Genomic DNA, 19,774 nt, shown 5'->3' with positions numbered 1-19,774 from the left:
TAATGGAGCAAGTTTAAAAATGGGAAAGTTCTAAATATCTGCTTAGTGAAAGTTCACCAGTGAGAGATGCATCTTTGACGATGCTGTCACTGCACCACCAATTCTTGGCTAAAAGATAAAGATGTGAAAATAAAAAAGACAATAATCTTTGTTTTTTTCCTTTGAATTTTGAAAAGAAAGCAGCAGTGATGCAAATGTTGTGGGGGAATATCAAGGAGTTTTGAAAAGGATGGAGCAAAAGATTTTTGTTTTAAAAAAATAAAAATCTTGACATGCTTCTCCACATGAAGTTGGTGCGAGCATCAGACAATAAAGATTATCAGATTTTTGTGTCCGTGCTCTAATGTCTGTTTTTCTATGTTTCTGTTCTATGTGATGATGATGATGATGATACGATAACTTTTGATCATTATTGATGAAAAAAGAGGATGAGAATTGAGTGTCAGAGTGGGGGTGTCGGAATGGTATGATTCAAAATTATAGTTGAATTAAGATTAACTTGTATTATAAAATTAATTTTAAATTAAATCAAATTAAATAAAAATAAATCGGTTTAGTAATGAATTAAAATTAAAATTTTCTTTTCAAAAATTAATTAAAAAATTTGTACAGTTTATTTCTTTTGCATAACCAATCACTGAAAGCATCACAAGTTACAAATAGAAATTAATATATATATATATATATATATATATATATATATATATTTTAAATAAGGGTACACATTGTGTGCCCTTCCCCAGGAAACATCGTGGAAGTTACTGCTCTGCTCTCTCCATCAACATGGCTAAACACTCTTTCCAATTTGAAACCTTTTCTTCTCCGTTGACAACCTACCAAACAATGGAGTTGTTATCAGCAACAAAACAGCAAAAGAATATATTTAAAAAAAAAAAGAAAAAATACAAGAAAGAAAACAGAAGAAAATTAAAAAAAGTTATTCTATCGGATGTTTCGTTGACATTAAACCATTTCATTGTCTTCTGCATTTCCTTGAGAAAAAGGTCCATTTCATGTTTCTTTTATTATTCATTTTTCATTTATGCAACATATTAACAATCACGACTTCTTCAAACGACTTTTAAGTTTGTTTTTTGCGCCTCCAGATATAGTCGTTCGTGTCTGTGCCAAAACCACCAGCCCCAGCAGAATAGGCATGAGTAATTCAGAAAGATAGAGGTTCTGTTATTAATGTTATTATGATAATGATGATGTTTCACCAACCTCAAAGACGAATCGTGCTTGTGGGACTATATCAAGAGCTTCCACACAAATGAATGCGGCATCCTCTTTGGCAAGACTTCCCCTCTCTGAGCAACCCTGTCATGAGGAGCTTTGAATTGTTGATACCATAGTCCAAATCCACCATAATGAGAGATTTATTTATATAAACTTCATCTGCTCATCAAATCCATCAACAGACTTAGGCTACCATGGAAATTACAAGAACTTGAGAATCAAGCTTTATTCAATGTTGAGTAGGGAAGGGAGCATAGGGAGCTAGGTACCATGGAGAACAAATAGTTTAGTACCATGTATCTTCAATTAACATTTATAACAGGATTTTTTTTTAATGTGAACAGAAAAAATGATAGTTAGAATACCTTTTCAAAGTTGAAACCTAGTGTTCCACCAGGAGTATTTTGTAACATGCCAACTCTGATGATGGTGTGAGGAATTCCTGAGCTTGCAAGTGTTGATTCATCTTGCTCAGCCAATTTTCTTGCGTTGTTTATCATGAGAGCTTGAATGCCACTGCTACCTCTATAAACAGACAACTGTAAACTTACTAAACTTAATTTACAAATTGCAGCATTTGGTTTTGGCACATGCTTACCAGAGAGAGGGAGAGAGAGAGAGATACCTGGGACAAGAAGATTGCATGTTTTACACCTTTCAAGCTTCCAACACTAGAAAAGAAGCCTTCCTGTGAAGAAGGAAAAGATGAAGTTACTGAAAAAAGTTTTCAGCCAATAATACATCTCCTTGGAATTCCCTGGAATACGAAAATGTTTCCAAGAGATGGTTTTAGCTAATAAAATTTTGAGAAGGGCTCAGTAATTACAACTTCCTAGTTACACAAATAGGAAATCATCCCAGCTTGTTTTATGTTAGGAAATTTTCTAAAGAATTCTTTATGCATTTATTAACAACCCAGATTTTACATCTAAATGATAATGGTATCTATATTTGCAGTGAATTCGTTGTGCTGCCATGCCTCCAAGCATATCTGTACAAGCTTTATACACCAATTAAGTGTTCCAGTTCTTTCTTTATACTCATTCAGTGTGGTGTCTCATTAAAATCTTTAATTTGACACTTCAATGCCCTAAATTTATACCTGAAACCTCTCATTATAAATTCCATTTGCTGCAGAAATTCTGCACAAATCTTTAAGTAGCAAAATAAAGAAATATCCTGTCCCAGATTCAGATGTCCTTCAGTAACTAAAGATGGTTGTGCCCCAAGACTGTCAAGCCTTTTGAGAGTCACTTTTGACATTCTACTTACTAGGCTTAGCGTTTCCCTCTTCAATCATATAAAAAAAAGAAATCATCATGAGGAAAGAAACCACCAAATTCCCAATTGGATATCAGTTTTTGCAATCAGACAGTGTAAAACCCAGTGAGGATTACACGATGAACTGCAGAAATAGGTAAAATTTTCCAATTTATAGATATCATCATAAATAACAAACGCAGTGAAATAAAAATTAGGAGCTTTGATACACTAGTTCACTTGAAAACTAACATTTACGGTGGAAATATTGCGAATAAGATGAACAACCAGTATGATTTGCCAATAATATAAATTTTCATATGTCACCATTGAATATGCAAGTGTGCAGAATGGAAAACATATAGAAACACTTACGTTCGAGCATATAATGGTACGAACACCTCTGAGAGCTTTCTTTAGGAATAGCTTACTACTTGCATCTCTAGAAATTGACTTTGCAGAAAAACAAACCATTTCAGCATATTTCAATGCATAGAATGAACAGATGGGCAAGGCAAAACAACTTTCAAAAGCACTAATTTGATCTTCGTAGATAATAAATGCACCCACCTCAACATAAGTTCCAAAGGCTTCCATGGCAGTCCGCTTATCCTTCACCAATGCTTTAACTCGAGCTCGTTTGACAATCAGGGACAGTATTATGATCTACATAAGCTAGAGTCACAAGGCTCAGTTTAAGATTATCAACAAATTGTTCAACCATATGCAAGAAACCACACCATTAGCACCATAAAAATTATGGGATGGAAACTGAAAGAAATATAAGACAGCAACCATAAAATTCATTTTTGCAAGCAATATAATATTAAGTTCATAGCATTTATCCTCAAGGAGAATTGAAGAGAGGATCATTAATGGTGAATAATGAAACACACCTGACCAATGTCACTATCTCCATCCGTTACTAGAACTGCATCCCTTACCTCCTCTTCCTCTGCGTTTAAAAGGAAAGGGCAAATTTTTGTAAGACATTGAAAGCAATTCAAACGTAGAAACACAGAACACCCATAAATTGATACATCAAATTACCCGAAAATTCATCATCCCCTTCTGTAGTAGACCCATCTTTTGGGAGCAAATCAGGTGCCCCATACCATTTCCTCAACTTGGGACCGCCTAAAATTAAACAAGTACGCACACATTGACACTACGCAAAATTGAAAATGCTATATGGTTAAAGATTGAGAAACCACGAAGTGTTACCTTCAATGTAGTCGAGAATTTGATCAAAGAAGCCTATTTTCCTCTTGGCCGAGCAGCGAACAAGAGCACGACCTTCTGTAGCGTAGAAGATAGGAAAGGAATTCAAAGCTTTACATGGATTATGAGCAGGGAGAGAAAGGGAAGCTTGGCATAGGAGAGTCGAAGGAAGAGTAGCCGCCATTGACGAACGCTGGATCTTTTGCGGTCTTTTCTCCTTATCCAACCGTTTCTTTCCCGCGGAAGTGGATACTGGATAGCCATATATTTCACTCATTTTTTTTTTTTCACTAAGATAATTTCCTTGAAATTAGATTAAGAAAAAAAATGCCAGGCTATAAATGAAAACATAATATTATAATTATTTAATTTTAAAATAAATAATAAAACTATTTTAAGCAATTTTTTATGAATCGATATCTATTTATTATTGTAAATCCAACAACTTTCCAATTTTTAACTATTGCCTATAATTTTAAATTTATTTTTTATTTTTTTAAAAATGTCATTAATTCAATAAACCACTCATAAAATATCTACAATTAATAATATTAATATCAAAAAAATTATGATTTAATTTTAAAGAATAAGATAAATTTAAGTTATCAGTCTTTGATAGAATTTATTTAATAAAATTATTTAATAATAATTTAAAATTAATAAAAACATTTTATAAAGAAATTAAACAAAATTTATAATTGAAAAAATAGATTTAATGAGAATTAAAAACTTTATGAAGAAAATATAATTTTTCGAAAATTTAATTAAATTTTTTTATAAATAATTTATTTAAAATGAAACGTAAAAAATTGATTTATATAAATAAATCTAAAAATGGAATTAACTTAACTTCTATTACTTAATTATTTTCATGAATAAATTTAGTTGAAAGCTGAGGGCTACTGTACCCACCAAAGCCCATGGATTATGGAGACTCTCAATGAATAATTATTTAAAATATTATTAAAAAATATTTTTTAAAATATTTAAATGAAAAATATTTAAAATAATTTAAAATTATGTTTAATATATTTTACTTATAAATAATTAAAAAATAATAAAATAATTTCTTATTTCTGTTAAATTACTTTTTTGACATTTAAAATAATATTTCTTAAAAAGTGATTACTTTCAGTCTAGAATAACAAAAATGGGATCAAATGAAGACTCCAAAAGCAAAAATGTAAAACAATTCGGAATCCACGCGCTTGTATAAAATTAAATCCACAGAAAATTTCGAATCCGGAACTGTATACACAGCGTACTGGAAAAGCGAGCCAAAAAGGCACGCCCAAATATATCAACACAAACACAGCTCAATCTTCCCTCTTTCTTTCTCTGTTCTGTAACTCCAATTCCAAACTTCCATTTCGTATCCTATAAGTTTCTCTCTCTCTCTCTCTCAATTCATTCGATTGCTTAGTCGCTTGAGCTTCCATAATTGTTCACTTTCATGATTTCTTCAGTTTCATCCAACTGAGGCGATTCATTCTTCACCACTCACATACTTCTATGGTGAGTCATCACTCGCTCTATTTGATTTCCTTCTTCTTCATTTATAGCTGCATTTTATTGAAGAAATTTGTTTCTTCGTTATAAATTATGCATAAATTTGTCAATATTTAAGTGTTTGTATTGAACTCAGCTTCAATTGAGCTTGAAATGCATTTTTGTGGTTTTTTTTGGTACAATTATGTAATCTTTGTTTTTATATTGTTTCTGTGTCTCGTAGTATAACTGTTTCAACTGAATTTGGCTTTGCGTAGATTTGTTTGTTAATTTATATGTACAGATGCTGGGATAGTTAATTTAGCTTTTCGGAGGGAGTTTATTTTGGTTTTGTGGTCATATTTTTGGAATTTAATGTTGTTAACCAATTAGGTTAAATTTAGTAATTTTTTCGAGGTGTCAGTTGTAATTTGTCACGGGATTTATAGTGATATTCATTTACGTAGTTTAGTAGCTTTCTAAGATTTTATGTGATTATTTTGGGTTTTTTTTTTTTTTTTTATTGTTTTGTGTTCATGTATATAGTTCTTTTTTTTTTAAATCAAAGTTCATGTAGATAGTTCAACAATTTGGAGTGACTTTAATTTGGTTTTGGTTCAGAGTACTTGGAAATTGGGAATTTCAACATGTGGAGTAGGTGCATTAACGTATGTGGACTTCTTTTAGAAGTGATATAAATGAACTTCATAAAGATAATCATTATTTTATTGGGTTTGGATTTATGTGCCTTTTGCATGTGGTGCTTAAAGTTTCAACCTTGGAAAGGAAAAGAATTAACTATTTATTGTATCTTGTTTATTTTTGTTTGGAGTTTTCAGTTTGTGTATTTGAGTTGCATGTGGTGGATTTTCCATGGAAACAGAGGTTGGAGTTGAGGGGAACGACGAAGGAAAGTTTGAGGAAGCTGGGTTTGGGAAAACTTACTCTTCTCTATCCTCAACCAAGCAGCTTACTGATCCTGTTGTATACAAGCTTGTTCGGGTAAATTCTCAATTTTCTATATTTTTGTTATTATTTTTTAAATCGTCATTTTGAGTTGGAGTGGAAGACAATTTGACTTTGTTTTGTGCATCAAACAATTGAATGAGACTGTCCAAGACAGCGTATTTGGCGTATACAATAACTCAGAACATGGAATTTGAAAGAATATTTATTATTATTATTATTATTATTATTATTATTATTAAAAGTAGTGCTAGTTCATTTCAGTGCTTATGAAATTGAAACTGTTTGTGGAAGGGAATCTATTATCAATCATTTTACTTGGATACAATGACAAGTCATTTTCAATGCTCTTGCTATGGCATTTTTTGGCAATTTAATTTATTATACTTTCACTATATGAACTAGATTATATGCTATGGTGCACTATACCCTCCTAATGTTTCCTTTGAATATTTTCCAAGTTCATTACGGTTTTAATGTTTTCTTTCCTCCTCCATCCCTTTAAGGCTGGTCCTTTTCCAATCTGTTTTTTTGACTTTTCTCCTTTAGACCCTAATACCCAAAACAAAGCCAATATGAGATAGGATTGTTTATTTAATATTATTTAGAATTTGTTACAACTTTCAGTAAAGGAGTTGGAGTGTTGTTTGGTATTTGGTGAAGGTTGAACTGAGTATTGGGAATTCCCTATATCTGATTGTGTTCTCTTTCTGAAGCTTCTGTAATCGACTAAAGAATGGGACATTATGGTTGTGATTATTATTGTCATAATTGATAGTCTTACTATGTTGGAAAGTGTTTTAATCTTAGGAACAGTGACTGCAGAAACCTTTTTGTTGAACCTTTCTTATCATGAAGCAAATAGAAGCAGAATCTAATATTTTTTTAACATTTCATGCTTATCTTGAAATTATGCTGATCATATGTTTCTCTTCTCAAACCTTATCATTTTCCTCACGGCAATCTTATGTTGCTTGTTGTGAAGTTGTAATGTAGTCATATCCTATCAAATGCACAGGTGGAAGGAGATGGGAGACTAGTGCCTGCGACAGATGATGAAGTAATGGAGGTTAAGGGTCTGCTTATAGATGAGAAGAGTGAAATGCATATTGTTGCAGACATTGGGCAGCCTATAGGGTGTATTTCCAATGAAGGATCTTCCTCTGGCATGCTGCTCCAGTTGGAAAGCTCAGAAGGTTTTTTTTTTTTTTTATTATTATTTCTTTTAGCTATTTGTACTTTTTATAACTAGTAGTGTAGAGTACTGAATTTAATGGTGAAGTTGGTTTTCTTTTTGCCTTTGTTATGTGGGGGAATATTTACTGCATTTTTATGTGTGATAATTTCCATGAATGTCTTTTAAATGCTTGTTTGTTACAAGTTGTCTTCCAATATTTGGTAGTGTGCTGTGATTTGATTGTCTTTTTAGCTTTGCTAGCAATCTTTGCAGTCTGGCTTAGTTTTTCCTCAATTCTTTTGTTTTCTAAATGTTTTTCACTTTGAACTTCTACTTTTATTTCGCATTAGGAGTTATTTGAACTCCACTCTTTTCTCTAAATGAATTTTTCGTTTGATACTGATATTCATTTAAATCTGTTATCCTTCCAGTTCATGCCTTGTCAGCATCTAAATGATCAGATTTTTTTTTCTTTTTTTTTTAGATCTATCGTTTTTGGTCCCATATAATTTTTTTTTTCTCCTGATATCTGAATGTGCAATATATGCCAGGTTTGTCACAATTTGAGAACACAGAAGTTGATCCAGACAAATTAAATGCACGGCTTGAGGTATTGTCTGGCTTTCTGACACTATAGTTTCCAATTTGTTTCATGCAGTGTTATTTAAGGCAATAGGGTATCTTATGGCCTTAGGCGAGAGTTGAGGCGTGGTCCGTAGCCTAAATTGCCTAAATTACACACACACACACACACACACACACACACACACACACACACACACACACACACACACTCTTAGAAATTCATATTTTTAACTAGTTTAATAAGGAAAAAAGCATATCACACCTCCAATTAATAGGATCTAAACCATTTTAAAATTAAGTAACCATTTGCAAATACATAACACTCCTCAATCTAACGTATCACAATACCCATATAATAAAAAGCATATCACAATTTGCAATTACCCATTCTCCAAGTCTCCAATTAATAGGACCTAAACCATTTCAAAATTAAATATCTATCTAACAAATGCATATCATAATACCCGTATAATAAACAATGAAACAACAAATTAAAAAGAAACAAAAATTAAAGGAAAAAAAAAGAGTGCTGCTGCTGGGTAATTAAAAATGGCATGACTGGGAGAGAAGAAAGCATCGAAGAAGAGAGGAGGAGGAGAGAAGAGAAAGGAAAAAAGGTAAAAGGGGAAGAAGAAAGGAAAACGTAGGAAATAAGTTCCGCTGATGGATTAAAAATGGTGTGACTATGAGAGAAGAATGAATAGAAGAAGAGAGAAGAAGGAGGAGAGAAGAGGAAAAAGAAAATAAAGAGAAGAAAAACATAGGTGCTGTGGCATACTTGAGAGAAGGGAAGAATAAAAGAAGAGAGGAGAGAGAGGAAGGAAGAAGCAGAGGAGAGAAAGAGAGAGGAAGGATGAGAGAAGGACATGCCTTAGTCCTTAGGTTGTTCTTCTTTCCCTTTTTCAAGCAGCTGTGGCATCACTGGCGTGAAATGAGAGCCTCCTCTTAGGGTTTTTAACTCTTTTGCTGTTTAAAGGAATAAAAATTAAAAAATAAACGTTATGTAACAGAGGCGTCACCTCCCTCGCCTCACACCCTGTGCCTTTTTCTCCCAGCTGTCGCCTCACACAACCCTGGCCTGGCGGAGCCAGGCAAGGCGCTAGAGGGTCACCTCATCTCACCTGGTGCCTCACCCAGCGCCTCAAAGCCCCTTTAACAACATTGGTTTCATGTGCTCTTCAAGTTGCTTTTCTTCTTACACTTCCACCAGCATAGTACTGTTTGGCACTGAATCCATTTTACCTTGGCGTTGATGGAAGTGCATTGCAATACATAGTAATGTGTAGACATCAGATGTTGACTTATAATTCTATTTCTCCCTTGTATTTGGTTTTTAGGAACTCTAGGAAGTAAATATATTTTTTTCGCCATGGGATTATTAACGTAAATGTTGAGCAATATACTTGAAATATTACATAACTATAACATCTCTTTTTTAGCCCTTTTCCCTTATAAGTTGTTGGCTTATTTGCATTCTTCATATTTATCATTTTTGGGCAAGTAACCTATTGTATTTCATTAAAGGCCACCACTCATCAGTAGGTGGATTATACTATGATAGCAATTTTCATAGATTATTCTATGTAGAAGTGTCAACGATTTAGTTTCTTACCCTATTTATTTGCATATTTGATTTCCCCCATTTTTACCCTTGTTTTTTTTAGGCTGTTTTCTGCTTGTCCATTTTCATATAGATTTGCAAACACATAATTGATTGTAGCTTATCGAAGTATTAATTGAACAACTGATTGTCTTGGATCCATCTCGGCCTTTAAAATCTCTTGTAGTACATCGAGGAGATGTTGCAAAAGGTGAAAGAGGAAGAGAGGCTCCGTTTAGCATGTGGATCTCGTGATTATTCTTCTGCTTATGTCATTGTAGACAGCCAGTGTTCTGATCAGCTTGATAAATTGCCTGGTATTGATGAGAACCTCCAATCTGAAATTCCATTGCAGGAAACTGTCCCTTCCTTCACACCAAGTTTGATTGACAGCCATTTGCATCAATCTGGGAGCATTGATGAGTGCTCAAATACTCCAGTACTGACAGAAGGTGGAGCTTTGCCTTCTACCACTGTTACTACTTCAAAACCTGATTTTTCCAAGTTAAACGGGGAAATATGCTTGGACAATTTGTCAATTAAAGAACTTCATGAAACTTTTAAAGCAACATTTGGGCGAGAAACTACTGTCAAGGACAAGCAATGGCTTAAGAGAAGAATCACCATGGGATTAACTAATTCTTGTGACGTTTCAGCAACAACTTTCATAATTAAAGATAACAAATTAGTTAAGAAAGGCAAAGAAGATGGTTGTGATAATGTAGATGGTGCCTTAGCCTATAATCTAGCAGTAGGAACAACAATAAATTGCAGTCAGCAAGGGGCTCCAATTAGCCATGGTAGCCAACTGGAAGATCAAGTTGTTTCTGACAAGAGAAATCGTAGCACAGGTGACAATTCTGGAAGTGAAGATCATCACACAGAACAGAGAGCTGCCAAACGAGTTCGGAAGCCTACGAGGCGGTACATTGAAGAACTTTCAGAAGTAGAGTCCAAAGAGTCTAGTGGAAAGTTAAGGACTACGGTAAAAAGTTCTGCATTTGGACAGATGTCCTCAAAATTTCATTTTAGGCCTGTTAGAAATGTCTCTTCAGATGGGAGAACTGTTGTCACAAGGTTGGATTCCCTTGGAGGATCTGGGATTCAGATTCCATGTGTTTCTCGAGTTCGAAGAAGTCGTCCAAGGAAAAATTTCATGGCGCTTCTGGTGTGTTAATTTTCTCTTCCTGGGCAATGAATATGTGGTTTACTAGATTTTTATTTTGACATATTGCCTTGTGGTTATGATGCATATTGGTTTTAATCAATGTTACAGTTTCTTTTATTTGTACTAAAACTACTTATCAAGTACTGTTTGGAGATTTGGGTTTATGTGCGGAGGTGGAGTCGCCCTTCGTTCCCTTTACTCACTGCATTGGTTCTGGAGGGTGAGCCTTGGTCCAATGGCAAGGTCCTTCGGAGATGTAGGAGCATGCTACTGTATGATGCCTTTTTTTTTTTTTTTTTTTGGAAAGGAAGAAAAGAAAAAAAATATTCCCTAAACGAAGGGAGGCATACTAGAAAGTCGGGTAGGTTTCCTCTACAGCAAATTAAATGCTTGGATGCTAAGAGTAGCAACTGAAGCAAATGATTTTTGATTTGTGGTAATTGAGTAATTGACAATTGCTTTATAGAATTTTGGGGATGGGGCTTGCAATGGATCAAATTTCTTCTGTTTTCACGTTAACTTGGTAATATAAATCCGCAGAATTCTGACATAAACATTATTATTATTATTATTATTTGGGCTAAGCAGTTTCAATTTGAAATATAGTGATGGTATCTAAGATGAGAGTGCTGGCATGGCTAGTGAGCTAAAACTGTTTGCTTTTTTTTGCTTTCACCACAAGTTGCTTTCTCTGTAATGTGTTCTTTTGTTTAAGCATGTTATTTATTTGGGTTGATATTGTTGTCTCATGTCAATTGGTTTTATTTATTGCTACATTGCATGACATATACTTCATTTGCAGAAGTTCAATCCAAATAGCATGGGCATGACAGCTACACTGGTAAAGAAGGCACTTGGTGCACATAGTTTTCTACCCGATAATTATGAGAGTGAGAAAGCTCAATCTGCCCCTGCACAGGTTCAGCAGAGAGTAAGATCAGTCATGTATCTGGTATCTGATATCTGATATGCAAAAATATGTGTTTTTTTTTTTAATCTGAGAGTTCTTGTCTGCAGTTCTGCCTTCTCTCTCTATCTACTCCCCCCTTCACCACCTCTCATTATTTTATTTTATTTTATTTGTGTTACATCCTTTATCCTTCTCTATTGAATGGAAACTGTTATAGCATGTCATGGTAATATCATTGTATTGATCTGCAGTTCAGTTCCTTATTGCATTATCTCCTTTTAGTTTTATATTTTCCTTTGGCTAAAGATTGAAGTTCCCAAATTGGTGGGTTAAAGCTATAGTGATATTCTGGACTTTTCTATGGTCCTTCATCTGATATTTCTTAAGGCAACAATATAGTATGCATGTAAGGGAGATGTGCGACTCTTTTTGTTGTACAAATTGCTTCCAACATCAAGATAGACTATTAAGAAAAAGTTATACAAATTTGGCTGGGAGTCTTAATCTTTGGAAATAATTGGGAATAGCACAACATATGCTAGGAGTAGGTGTCGTCAGTAGCCCCAGTCGCAGGCTGGTTACAGTCTATGGACCAAGGGCCCTAAACCGGACTGTAGATTTCTCGTGATTCTATTTTGATTCGGTTTAAGTCAATCCAACAGTTGAATCTTTTTTTTTTTTTTTTAAGAAAGAATGTTTGAAATGGAACTACTCAGTCCAGTCTGGTTCAAGGGATGGGACCATGGGAGAGAGACAGTTCTGGTCTGGTTTTTGGTCTCAGGTTTGACTGGACCAGTTCCAGTCTCATCCAGGACTGTGGCTGGGTCTAGTCATCAGTAATATGTGACGAAAAAAGGCGTTGGCTGGGTTTGACAATGCTATTTAAAATCTTTCACTCAGTTGTGTTAATGAGAAGATGCCTGGCTTTTCCTTTAGGTAGGGGGTAAAGGTGAACGTGAGATAGATTTGGATATTTACCCTGGGGAAAACTTTTAGGTTTTGCAAATCAAAGTAAAATTGGCATTGTACCAAGTCTAACATGAAATGTGGTTCTCATGGTATTGGAGTGATATTGCTGAGTCTATCACTGCCAATTGTAGGATTACTTGTTGATTGATATGATGTTCCCGATTCCCACTCTCTGCTGCATGAAAATAATTTGTACTTTCCTGAGGGGATAATGCCGTGACATTTAACATTTTATATTCACAAATTGATGTAGTCCCGATTGCTTACATTCTTTATTACCCAGTTTCTAGGTGTACCAGACAAAGATAAACAGTTCACAGCAATAGGTGCAGTTGGGGGCCATCATAAGGTGCTGAAACAAGTGGATTCATCTGGGGATTCGGATGATAATATTGTTACTGTGCCCACGTCAAAAGGTGGAATTAGAAGGAAACATCATCGAGCTTGGACTCTCTCCGAGGTCATGAAGCTAGTTGAGGGTGTGTCTAGGTATGGGGCTGGAAGGTGGTCTGAGATCAAGCGGCTTGCATTTGCATCCTATTCATATCGCACCTCTGTTGATCTCAAGGTATATCCGTATTCCCTTGGCATTTGGGTCTCGAAAAGAAATACACATCAATGCAGGGAATTTGTTGCCCTTGCAACCAGTTCATGTGTTAGATATGGATTAGATTTTTGGCTGATAACAAACATAATTTTTCAGGATAAATGGAGGAATCTACTGAAAGCTAGCTTTGCACATATACCTTCAGATAAAGGGGTGAGCTACCACGTCTATAATTATCTTCTTCCATGCAAGTCATTGCTTAATGGTATTTTTTTTTTTTTTCATATATCCTAAGATTTACAGTTCGTTTTAATGCGTTTATTTTTGTGGTTAATGTAGGTAAATTCTCGAAAAAATGCTGCTACAATGCCTATTCCTGAACCAATATTATTGAGAGTTAGAGAGCTTGCTGAGAGACAGTCACAGGTTCCGCCAAATCTAACTTCAGGCAAGGAGGCTGGAAGTAGTGGAAGTAGTGTACATGAAAAACAGTCAGGGTACTTGTAACATTGTAGCTAGATCAAGAAGTTCTTAGTTGTATAAATTGCAAATAAAGCACAATAGTGTGTCCACATTTTGATGGTGGTTGTTTCGTTTTTTTTCCTTTTATGGTGGCTGCAGCTGAGCAATAAACAGTTATGATTGAAAAATTGAACGGGGAAGGGTCATAAAACCAAACAGAAATTCAAATAGATTTGAGCCTAAAGACGATCAGTTATATCACCATGGCTGGGGATGTGCACGTGCCCATGAAGAAATTGAAGTTGGGGAATACACCCGATGGGTGTGGGTTGGATTGTGTATTGTGGATGGTGTACTATTTAAATAATAATAATGTTAAATGGGGATTAATTTTTTTAAAATAAATAAAAGAAAAAATAAAAAATTACTAGTATTATTAATTTTATATAATAAAATAAAAAACAATGAATAATGATTTATAAACTTCATTTATTGAATAAACTCTTAAAAAAAATTAGTGTCAATAATTTGCATTCCAAATGCTATAAATATCATCTCTCAACCGAAAATAAAAAAGTTAATGATCAAATAAAATTAAATTAAAATGAGTTTTTGCATTTTTTTTTAATTTCTAAACATAATTTTAATAAAATTAAATTAAAAACAAAAGGAAAGAAGGAATTTAGGGGAATGAGTTGGATCATGGTGTTCCATGAAATGGGCCTCCAACACACAGGAAGTGAAAATTCCCAAAGCCCTAGTCGTGTTCTAGTTTTTGTGTGTTAATCAACACAAGCCCTACTGCACCTGCCAGTCTCCGTTCTCATCTCAGCTCCTGGTTCGCCCTCGACTCACTTCTGCAAGCGAATCACTTCATTCTCTGGTTTGTATAACTTTTTTTTTTTTTTCATTTGCTACGTCAAGAAACCGAATTGGCTGCTACGTTTTCAGATTAAACTTATTTTTTATTTCTTGGTAATGTTAATGGATACATGTTGAGTTACAACTTTGCTTGTTGATTACTAACTCTGCTAGAATCGAAGCTTGTAAAGGAGAAAAATTTTGAACCTATTGTTTTTTCTGTAGGCGGTGGCAGCTAAAATCAAGCGAGATGGGGATAATCGAGAAGATCAAAGAAATGGAAGCCGAGATGGCTCGAAACCAGAAAAATAAAGCTACAGGTTCTTGTATCATATATGTCTCACATTTATATGTGCATAAAAGCATACTGATTATAGTGTATTTCATGTCCACGTTTAGTTGAAGCTATTGAATTCCTACTCTCTGATATTGAAGTGAATTTTATTGAGTTTTTGTTTGTGTGGAATTAACATGCAGATTATCATCTTGGTCAGCTCAAGGCAAAGATAGCAAAGCTAAGGACACAATTGTTGGAGCCTCCTAAAGTATGCAACTTTCTTATGCACTCCTCTCTCTCTAACATGAACTTGCGCAATGTTTGAGATGGTAATGGCTACTTTCATGCAATAACTGATTTTTTGTTTGTCGGTTTTACCAAATCTTTCCATGTTATGCATTTTGGACATTAGCTACTAGATATTCTGGTTGTTGATGGGCTCTACCGCCATAAACTCTGATCTTGAACTTCATGCTCATCTTACAGCACTAGTGAGTATAAGTATGAGTTCTTTAAGAATAACAAATTTTTGCTCAGTTATTGTTAGACAGCTACAAGGCCAGTGCACTTTTGCTCTTCTTGTTATTATAATTTTTTTTTTCATGCTTATTTTCCGTTGCTTTTAGATGTGTTGAACATTTGGTTACTATATTTTTTTTTTTTTGAATTAGGGTTCTAGTGGAGGTGTAGATGGTTTTGAAGTTATGAAATATTGCCATGGACGTGTTGCACTGATAGGATTTCCAAGGTATGCCAACTTTATTTGCAAATTTTACATTTTTGTGTGTATAATGCATGTGCACACTCATGCAAGAAACATAATAGACTGGTTCGGAGCTATTGACACTTTGGAATGCATCCTTTACCTTCACTATACGGGTTATGCTAGGTGACGTCAATAGAAAAATATAATTCTCAGTGGGATTTCCAATGTAATAGCGAACTACGTATTGCCTTATTTCTGGGAATCTTTCTTTGTAAGGTCCTTAAATTTATAAGAGATTAATGTCGATCTACCACTATTATTTCCGTGTACATGTACACATGACAATGCTGACAATTAAAATTGTATTCCTATTCTGAATGCAATGTCGGGAAATCAACTCTCTTGACAATGTTAACTGGCACTCACTCAGAAGCTGCATCATACGAGTTCACAACACTTAGCTGGATTCCTGGGATCATACACTATAATGATACTAAAATTCAGTTGCTTGACCTTCTGGGAATTATTGAAGGTGCTTCAGAAGGCAAGGGTCGTGGGAGACAGGTACAATGCTTCACCTGTTTATGTTCTCATCTTATATTGTGCTGTCCTGTTTCAAGGGATGATAGGATCTTCATCGAAGGCTATGATGGTTGTTGAATTGAATATGGTTCTTTCTTTAGTTTATCTATCCTCCTGCTCTGCTGGCTGTATCATGAAAACTTAAAAAGCTTTGAATTTTTTTTATTAGGTTATTGCTGTTTCCAAGTCTTCAGACATTGTGTTGATGGTTCTTGATACCTCAAAAGCAAGTGTTTATGTACCCTATATGGTGTTTTGCCGCTGATGCAAGCTGATGAATGGATACAATGGCTAGACATTTTTGTTCTTTGTCCTTTCAAATATGATTGTCTGTTGTGGAATTCTTGCATTTTTAAATGTACTTCGATTCATTTTCCCTTAAAAGAGGATTAGTGTTGTTCAGCAACTAGTAGGTGTCATGGTCAAGCTGCTTCCTATCTGTTTCCACTGTCATTTTCATTTTTAAAATTATTTAATAAAAAAAAAAATGCTTCATCATTTTACTGCAGATTCCTTACTTGCTAGGAAAGAATATGTTGTTCGTCGTTTGCTGGTTTCATGCAAGTGTGTGTGCGGTTTTTTCCTTTTTTCATTCTACTGCATAAACAATTTTTTTTACATCAGTTAACCTGTTTGCAAATGATTATAGAGTGAGGGGCATCAACAAATATTGACAAGGGAACTGGAAGCTGTGGGCTTGTGCTTAACCAAGAGACCACCTCAAGTAAGTGTTGCCTATTGCAGATGTGAATTTAGGTATCAATGTCAACTTGAAGGGTAATCAAATAATTAATGTTTGATAGAAGTATATTGCATAATCATTGACTGAGTGTCTCCTTCCCACCTTAAGCTTGTCACTCCTCACCTTTAGTATTTCATTTTCTTGTAAACTTTTATTCTTCAAAACAATTCCCCAAGCTTGAAGTTGAACTTATTGATATGGTATCTTACTTCCAGTTATGTCTTTTGTCACGGTGATCATTTCCAGTGTGGCTGTTAAGCATTTTCCAAATCTTTAAGGATGTATCATTATTGGTGTACTTCATTTTGTTTTTGGATTTTCTGTCAGATTTACTTCAAGAAGAAAAAAACTGGTGGCATCTCTTTCAACAGCACTGTACCTGTAACTCATGTGGATGAGAAGCGTTGTTATCAGATTTTACATGAATACAAAATTCACAATGCAGAGGTACTTTCTCTATGTGCTGATGGCATTCATACTTTTTGCATCGGTGATGTACAGCACAATCATAGGACAAATGATTCTATCGTCACAGACTTACTGCTGATCAGTCTACTCAGTGGTTGATCAACTTCCACTAGTCCCGGTAGTGGCATAGAAGGAACACAGATGGGGGCATTAGGACTTGCTATTCTGCTTATTGTAATTTTTCTTTTATCTTTTTTGGCTTCTTTCAGCCTAATTAATACTTCCCTTTTGTATGACAAAGCTGTCCTTTAGACAAGTTCATTTTATTGCCTAATTAAGTTTGGCACTCTAACTAAAGCATGATTCTTCAAATGATAATTTGTTCCATTGTCACATTGCAACATGAATGTTAGTTTGATGATTCAAAATCTTTTCACATTAATTGTTTCTCTACCTTTTTAGGCGTTCATGTTTTGCAGTTGTCTATATATGCTAATTTTTTTGCTTAGAATGTTGTTCATTCTATATTATTGCCTTCTGGGGGTAGATTTTGTGGAATAATCAATGTTGAAATGCCTTCTCTGTATATGCGTGTTGTATACTTGCACAATTTTCAATATGATACTTATTAGCTGATGAATTTGGATGTAGGTGCTATTTCCTGAGGATGCCACAGTTGATGATCTCATTGATGTTAATGAGGGTAACCGCAAATACATGAAATGCATATATGTTTACAACAAGATAGATGTTATTGGTATTGATGATGTAGACAAGTTAGCTCGCCAACCAAATTCTATTGTCATTAGCTGCAATTTGAAGGCAGTTTCTGCATATCTTTTTATCTCTGTTAAATTTTGGTGCTAATATGTAACATGTGGCAGCAACAGAACATAAAGACATCCATCCCAATTCCACATTTTTTTGTTCACAAAAACTGATTCTGGGTTTCATGAGTTGCGTGCCTTTGCGAAGTGTGTGTCTTGTTGTTTATGTTGCCCAAAGAATATTATCATGGTGTCAAATGTCCATTTGAAAGATTAAACCAACTTTTGTGCTCAAAATTGCCAAATGATCTGAATGTCTCAAGAAACCTTGATTTTGTTTTTCTCATGTTTCTGAAACAGCTCAACTTGGACAGATTACTTGCAAAGATTTGGGAAGAAATGGGGCTAGTGAGAGTCTACACAAAACCACAAGGCAAGCAACCTGATTTCACTGATCCTGTAGTTCTTTCAGCTCTATGTGCATACTGTAGTTCTATTCTTTTTCATAAGCTCATTTTGTGTGTAATCTATGCTTTGTTTGTGGAATTCATCCGTTTCTTGTAGTTTTAACTAATTCTTTGTGTGTATAATAGGATAGAGGTGGCTGCTCAGTTGAGGACTTCTGTAATCACATACACAGGAGTTTAGTGAAGGACGTGAAATATGTGCTAGTGTGGGGCTTGAGTGCACGACACTACCCTCAACACCGTGGCCTTGGTCATGTTCTCCAAGATGAGGATGTGGTTCAAATTGTTAAGAAAAAGGTGATGAATGCTTAGTAATTTGATTCTACAAAAATTCAGTGCAGGACTTTGCGTTGCCATTTTGGCCACATTTCTTGAAATTCAAGATTTAGGAAATAAACAAGCGTTTAATTTTTCTCTTTCCTTTTTCGTGGACTTAGAGATGTCCTTGTTCTCATTTATAGTTGTTTTAAGTCCTGTATACGCTATTGCATTTTGCCGGGAAAAGGAAGATGGAGGCAGGGGTCGATTCAAATCACATTCAACAGCTCATGCTCGAATATCTGACAGAGAAAAGAAAGCTCCCTTGAAGACATAACGACTTCATTTGGCATTGGTGTGGGCTTTTGGATCTTGTGCTTCAATGAATGAAATACTAGTGGCAGAGGGTGACTGCTAAATTGGTTGTGGTTATAGATAATTATGTTGTAATTTTGATAAACCCTTTTGGTGGTCTTCTTATTTACATAGTCGGAAAGCTGTATTTTAAGAGATGTTCATGAGTTTTAGAATTATAATGACATTTGAATCATTTATATGCAAACATTTAAAATCTCAGGAATGTATAAGAGGTAAAGAGTATTATCTTCTCTTTTGGATTACTTAGCCCATGATTTCTTTTTTAAGCTATGCACTGCATTAAATTGTTGCTTAATTTTCATGCAATTGTCATTAGAGTTACCGTTACAAAACTTATAGGAACTGAAGTTACTGTTAGTCGGAAGTCATAGTTGATTGAACTCAGATTTTGGAGTTTTTTTCCTATTGGAGAAGCAATCCAAGCTTGTTCTGAAGGAGATTAATGGATAGCAACAGTGGATCTGAAGGTGCTGCTGAGAAAATGAAAGGCAGTGAAGGTTCCGAAGGAGCTGAGAAAATGGAAGGCAATGAAGGTTCTGACGGAGCTGAGAAAATGGAAAGCAATGAAGATTCTTCTCCAAACAAATTGGAAGGGAAGAAGCAAGGGTCTGATGGGATTGAGAAATCAGAAACTTGGCATTGTTCTACAATCAGATTGGAAGGAAGGTGGGAAGCAAGGGTCTGATTGAATTGAGAAATCAGAAACAGATTGGAATGCAGTATGCGATCATCAGAT

At 34.8% G+C, this 19,774-nt stretch overlaps 3 protein-coding genes across 12 annotated transcripts; 2 read left to right on the top strand and 1 right to left on the bottom strand.

Moving 5' to 3' along the window:
• Positions 1–552: 552 nt before the first annotated feature.
• LOC110664325 (uncharacterized protein At2g37660, chloroplastic) lies at positions 553–3,975 on the bottom strand. 4 transcript variants are annotated; one of them, XM_021823960.2, is made up of 9 exons: positions 3,724–3,972; positions 3,550–3,636; positions 3,396–3,454; positions 3,070–3,165; positions 2,875–2,952; positions 1,865–1,927; positions 1,605–1,778; positions 1,225–1,320; positions 553–833 (listed from the first exon to the last, which is right to left on the bottom strand). In XM_021823960.2, the coding sequence occupies exons 1-9, from the start codon at positions 3,902–3,904 to the stop codon at positions 759–761; spliced, it is 909 nt and encodes a 302-aa protein (XP_021679652.1). In that variant the 5' UTR covers positions 3,905–3,972; the 3' UTR covers positions 553–758. The 4 variants fall into 4 exon arrangements, 3 of the variants coding, with proteins under 3 accessions (XP_021679652.1, XP_021679660.1, XP_058005095.1); XR_009149581.1 differs by having other exon boundaries at positions 774–833; positions 1,225–1,500; positions 3,724–3,975; XM_021823968.2 differs by lacking the exon at positions 2,875–2,952 and having other exon boundaries at positions 596–833; positions 3,724–3,973.
• A 1,019-nt stretch (positions 3,976–4,994) lies between these two features.
• LOC110664287 (uncharacterized) lies at positions 4,995–13,704 on the top strand. 7 transcript variants are annotated; one of them, XM_058149110.1, is made up of 10 exons: positions 4,995–5,235; positions 5,830–5,876; positions 6,092–6,210; positions 7,193–7,370; positions 7,903–7,961; positions 9,724–10,704; positions 11,507–11,656; positions 12,867–13,151; positions 13,287–13,343; positions 13,470–13,704. In XM_058149110.1, exons 4-10 carry the CDS (start codon positions 7,238–7,240, stop codon positions 13,635–13,637), a joined length of 1,833 nt encoding a protein of 610 aa, XP_058005093.1. In that variant the 5' UTR covers positions 4,995–5,235; positions 5,830–5,876; positions 6,092–6,210; positions 7,193–7,237; the 3' UTR covers positions 13,638–13,704. The 7 variants fall into 7 exon arrangements, with proteins under 7 accessions (XP_058005093.1, XP_058005088.1, XP_058005092.1 ...); XM_058149105.1 differs by having other exon boundaries at positions 6,048–6,210; XM_058149109.1 differs by lacking the exon at positions 5,830–5,876.
• A 610-nt stretch (positions 13,705–14,314) lies between these two features.
• LOC110664275 (developmentally-regulated G-protein 2) lies at positions 14,315–19,280 on the top strand. Its single transcript, XM_058149111.1, has 11 exons — positions 14,315–14,475; positions 14,679–14,773; positions 14,931–14,998; positions 15,402–15,478; positions 15,820–16,000; positions 16,188–16,244; positions 16,668–16,742; positions 17,088–17,207; positions 17,820–17,990; positions 18,296–18,368; positions 18,529–19,280. Exons 2-11 carry the CDS (start codon positions 14,704–14,706, stop codon positions 18,531–18,533), a joined length of 897 nt encoding a protein of 298 aa, XP_058005094.1. The 5' UTR covers positions 14,315–14,475; positions 14,679–14,703; the 3' UTR covers positions 18,534–19,280.
• Positions 19,281–19,774: the final 494 nt, after the last annotated feature.

The sequence above is a fragment of the Hevea brasiliensis genome, chromosome 6 (genome assembly GCF_030052815.1).
Source record: "Hevea brasiliensis isolate MT/VB/25A 57/8 chromosome 6, ASM3005281v1, whole genome shotgun sequence".
Lineage (NCBI taxonomy): Eukaryota > Viridiplantae > Streptophyta > Magnoliopsida > Malpighiales > Euphorbiaceae > Hevea > Hevea brasiliensis.
The sequence above is the reverse complement of the archived record's forward strand: the minus strand, read 5'-3'. Positions and strand labels throughout refer to the sequence as shown.

Excerpts from the sequence above, each read along its gene's own strand:
- LOC110664287 (XM_058149104.1), top strand. The coding sequence starts at position 6,082 with ATGGAAACAGAGGTTGGAGTTGAGGGGAACGACGAAGGAAAGTTTGAG. Across the intron at positions 7,962-9,723 it reads AATTAAATGCACGGCTTGAG|TACATCGAGGAGATGTTGCA; the intron begins GTATTGTCTGGC and ends AATCTCTTGTAG. Across the intron at positions 13,152-13,286 it reads GCACCTCTGTTGATCTCAAG|GATAAATGGAGGAATCTACT; the intron begins GTATATCCGTAT and ends ATAATTTTTCAG.
- LOC110664275 (XM_058149111.1), top strand. The coding sequence starts at position 14,704 with ATGGGGATAATCGAGAAGATCAAAGAAATGGAAGCCGAGATGGCTCGA. Across the intron at positions 16,001-16,187 it reads GCAAGGGTCGTGGGAGACAG|GTTATTGCTGTTTCCAAGTC; the intron begins GTACAATGCTTC and ends TTTTTTTATTAG. Across the intron at positions 16,743-17,087 it reads TAACCAAGAGACCACCTCAA|ATTTACTTCAAGAAGAAAAA; the intron begins GTAAGTGTTGCC and ends ATTTTCTGTCAG.
- LOC110664325 (XM_021823960.2), bottom strand. The coding sequence starts at position 3,904 with ATGGCGGCTACTCTTCCTTCGACTCTCCTATGCCAAGCTTCCCTTTCT. Across the intron at positions 3,637-3,723 it reads AATTCTCGACTACATTGAAG|GCGGTCCCAAGTTGAGGAAA; the intron begins GTAACACTTCGT and ends GTTTAATTTTAG. Across the intron at positions 3,455-3,549 it reads AGGGGATGATGAATTTTCGG|AGGAAGAGGAGGTAAGGGAT; the intron begins GTAATTTGATGT and ends TTTTAAACGCAG.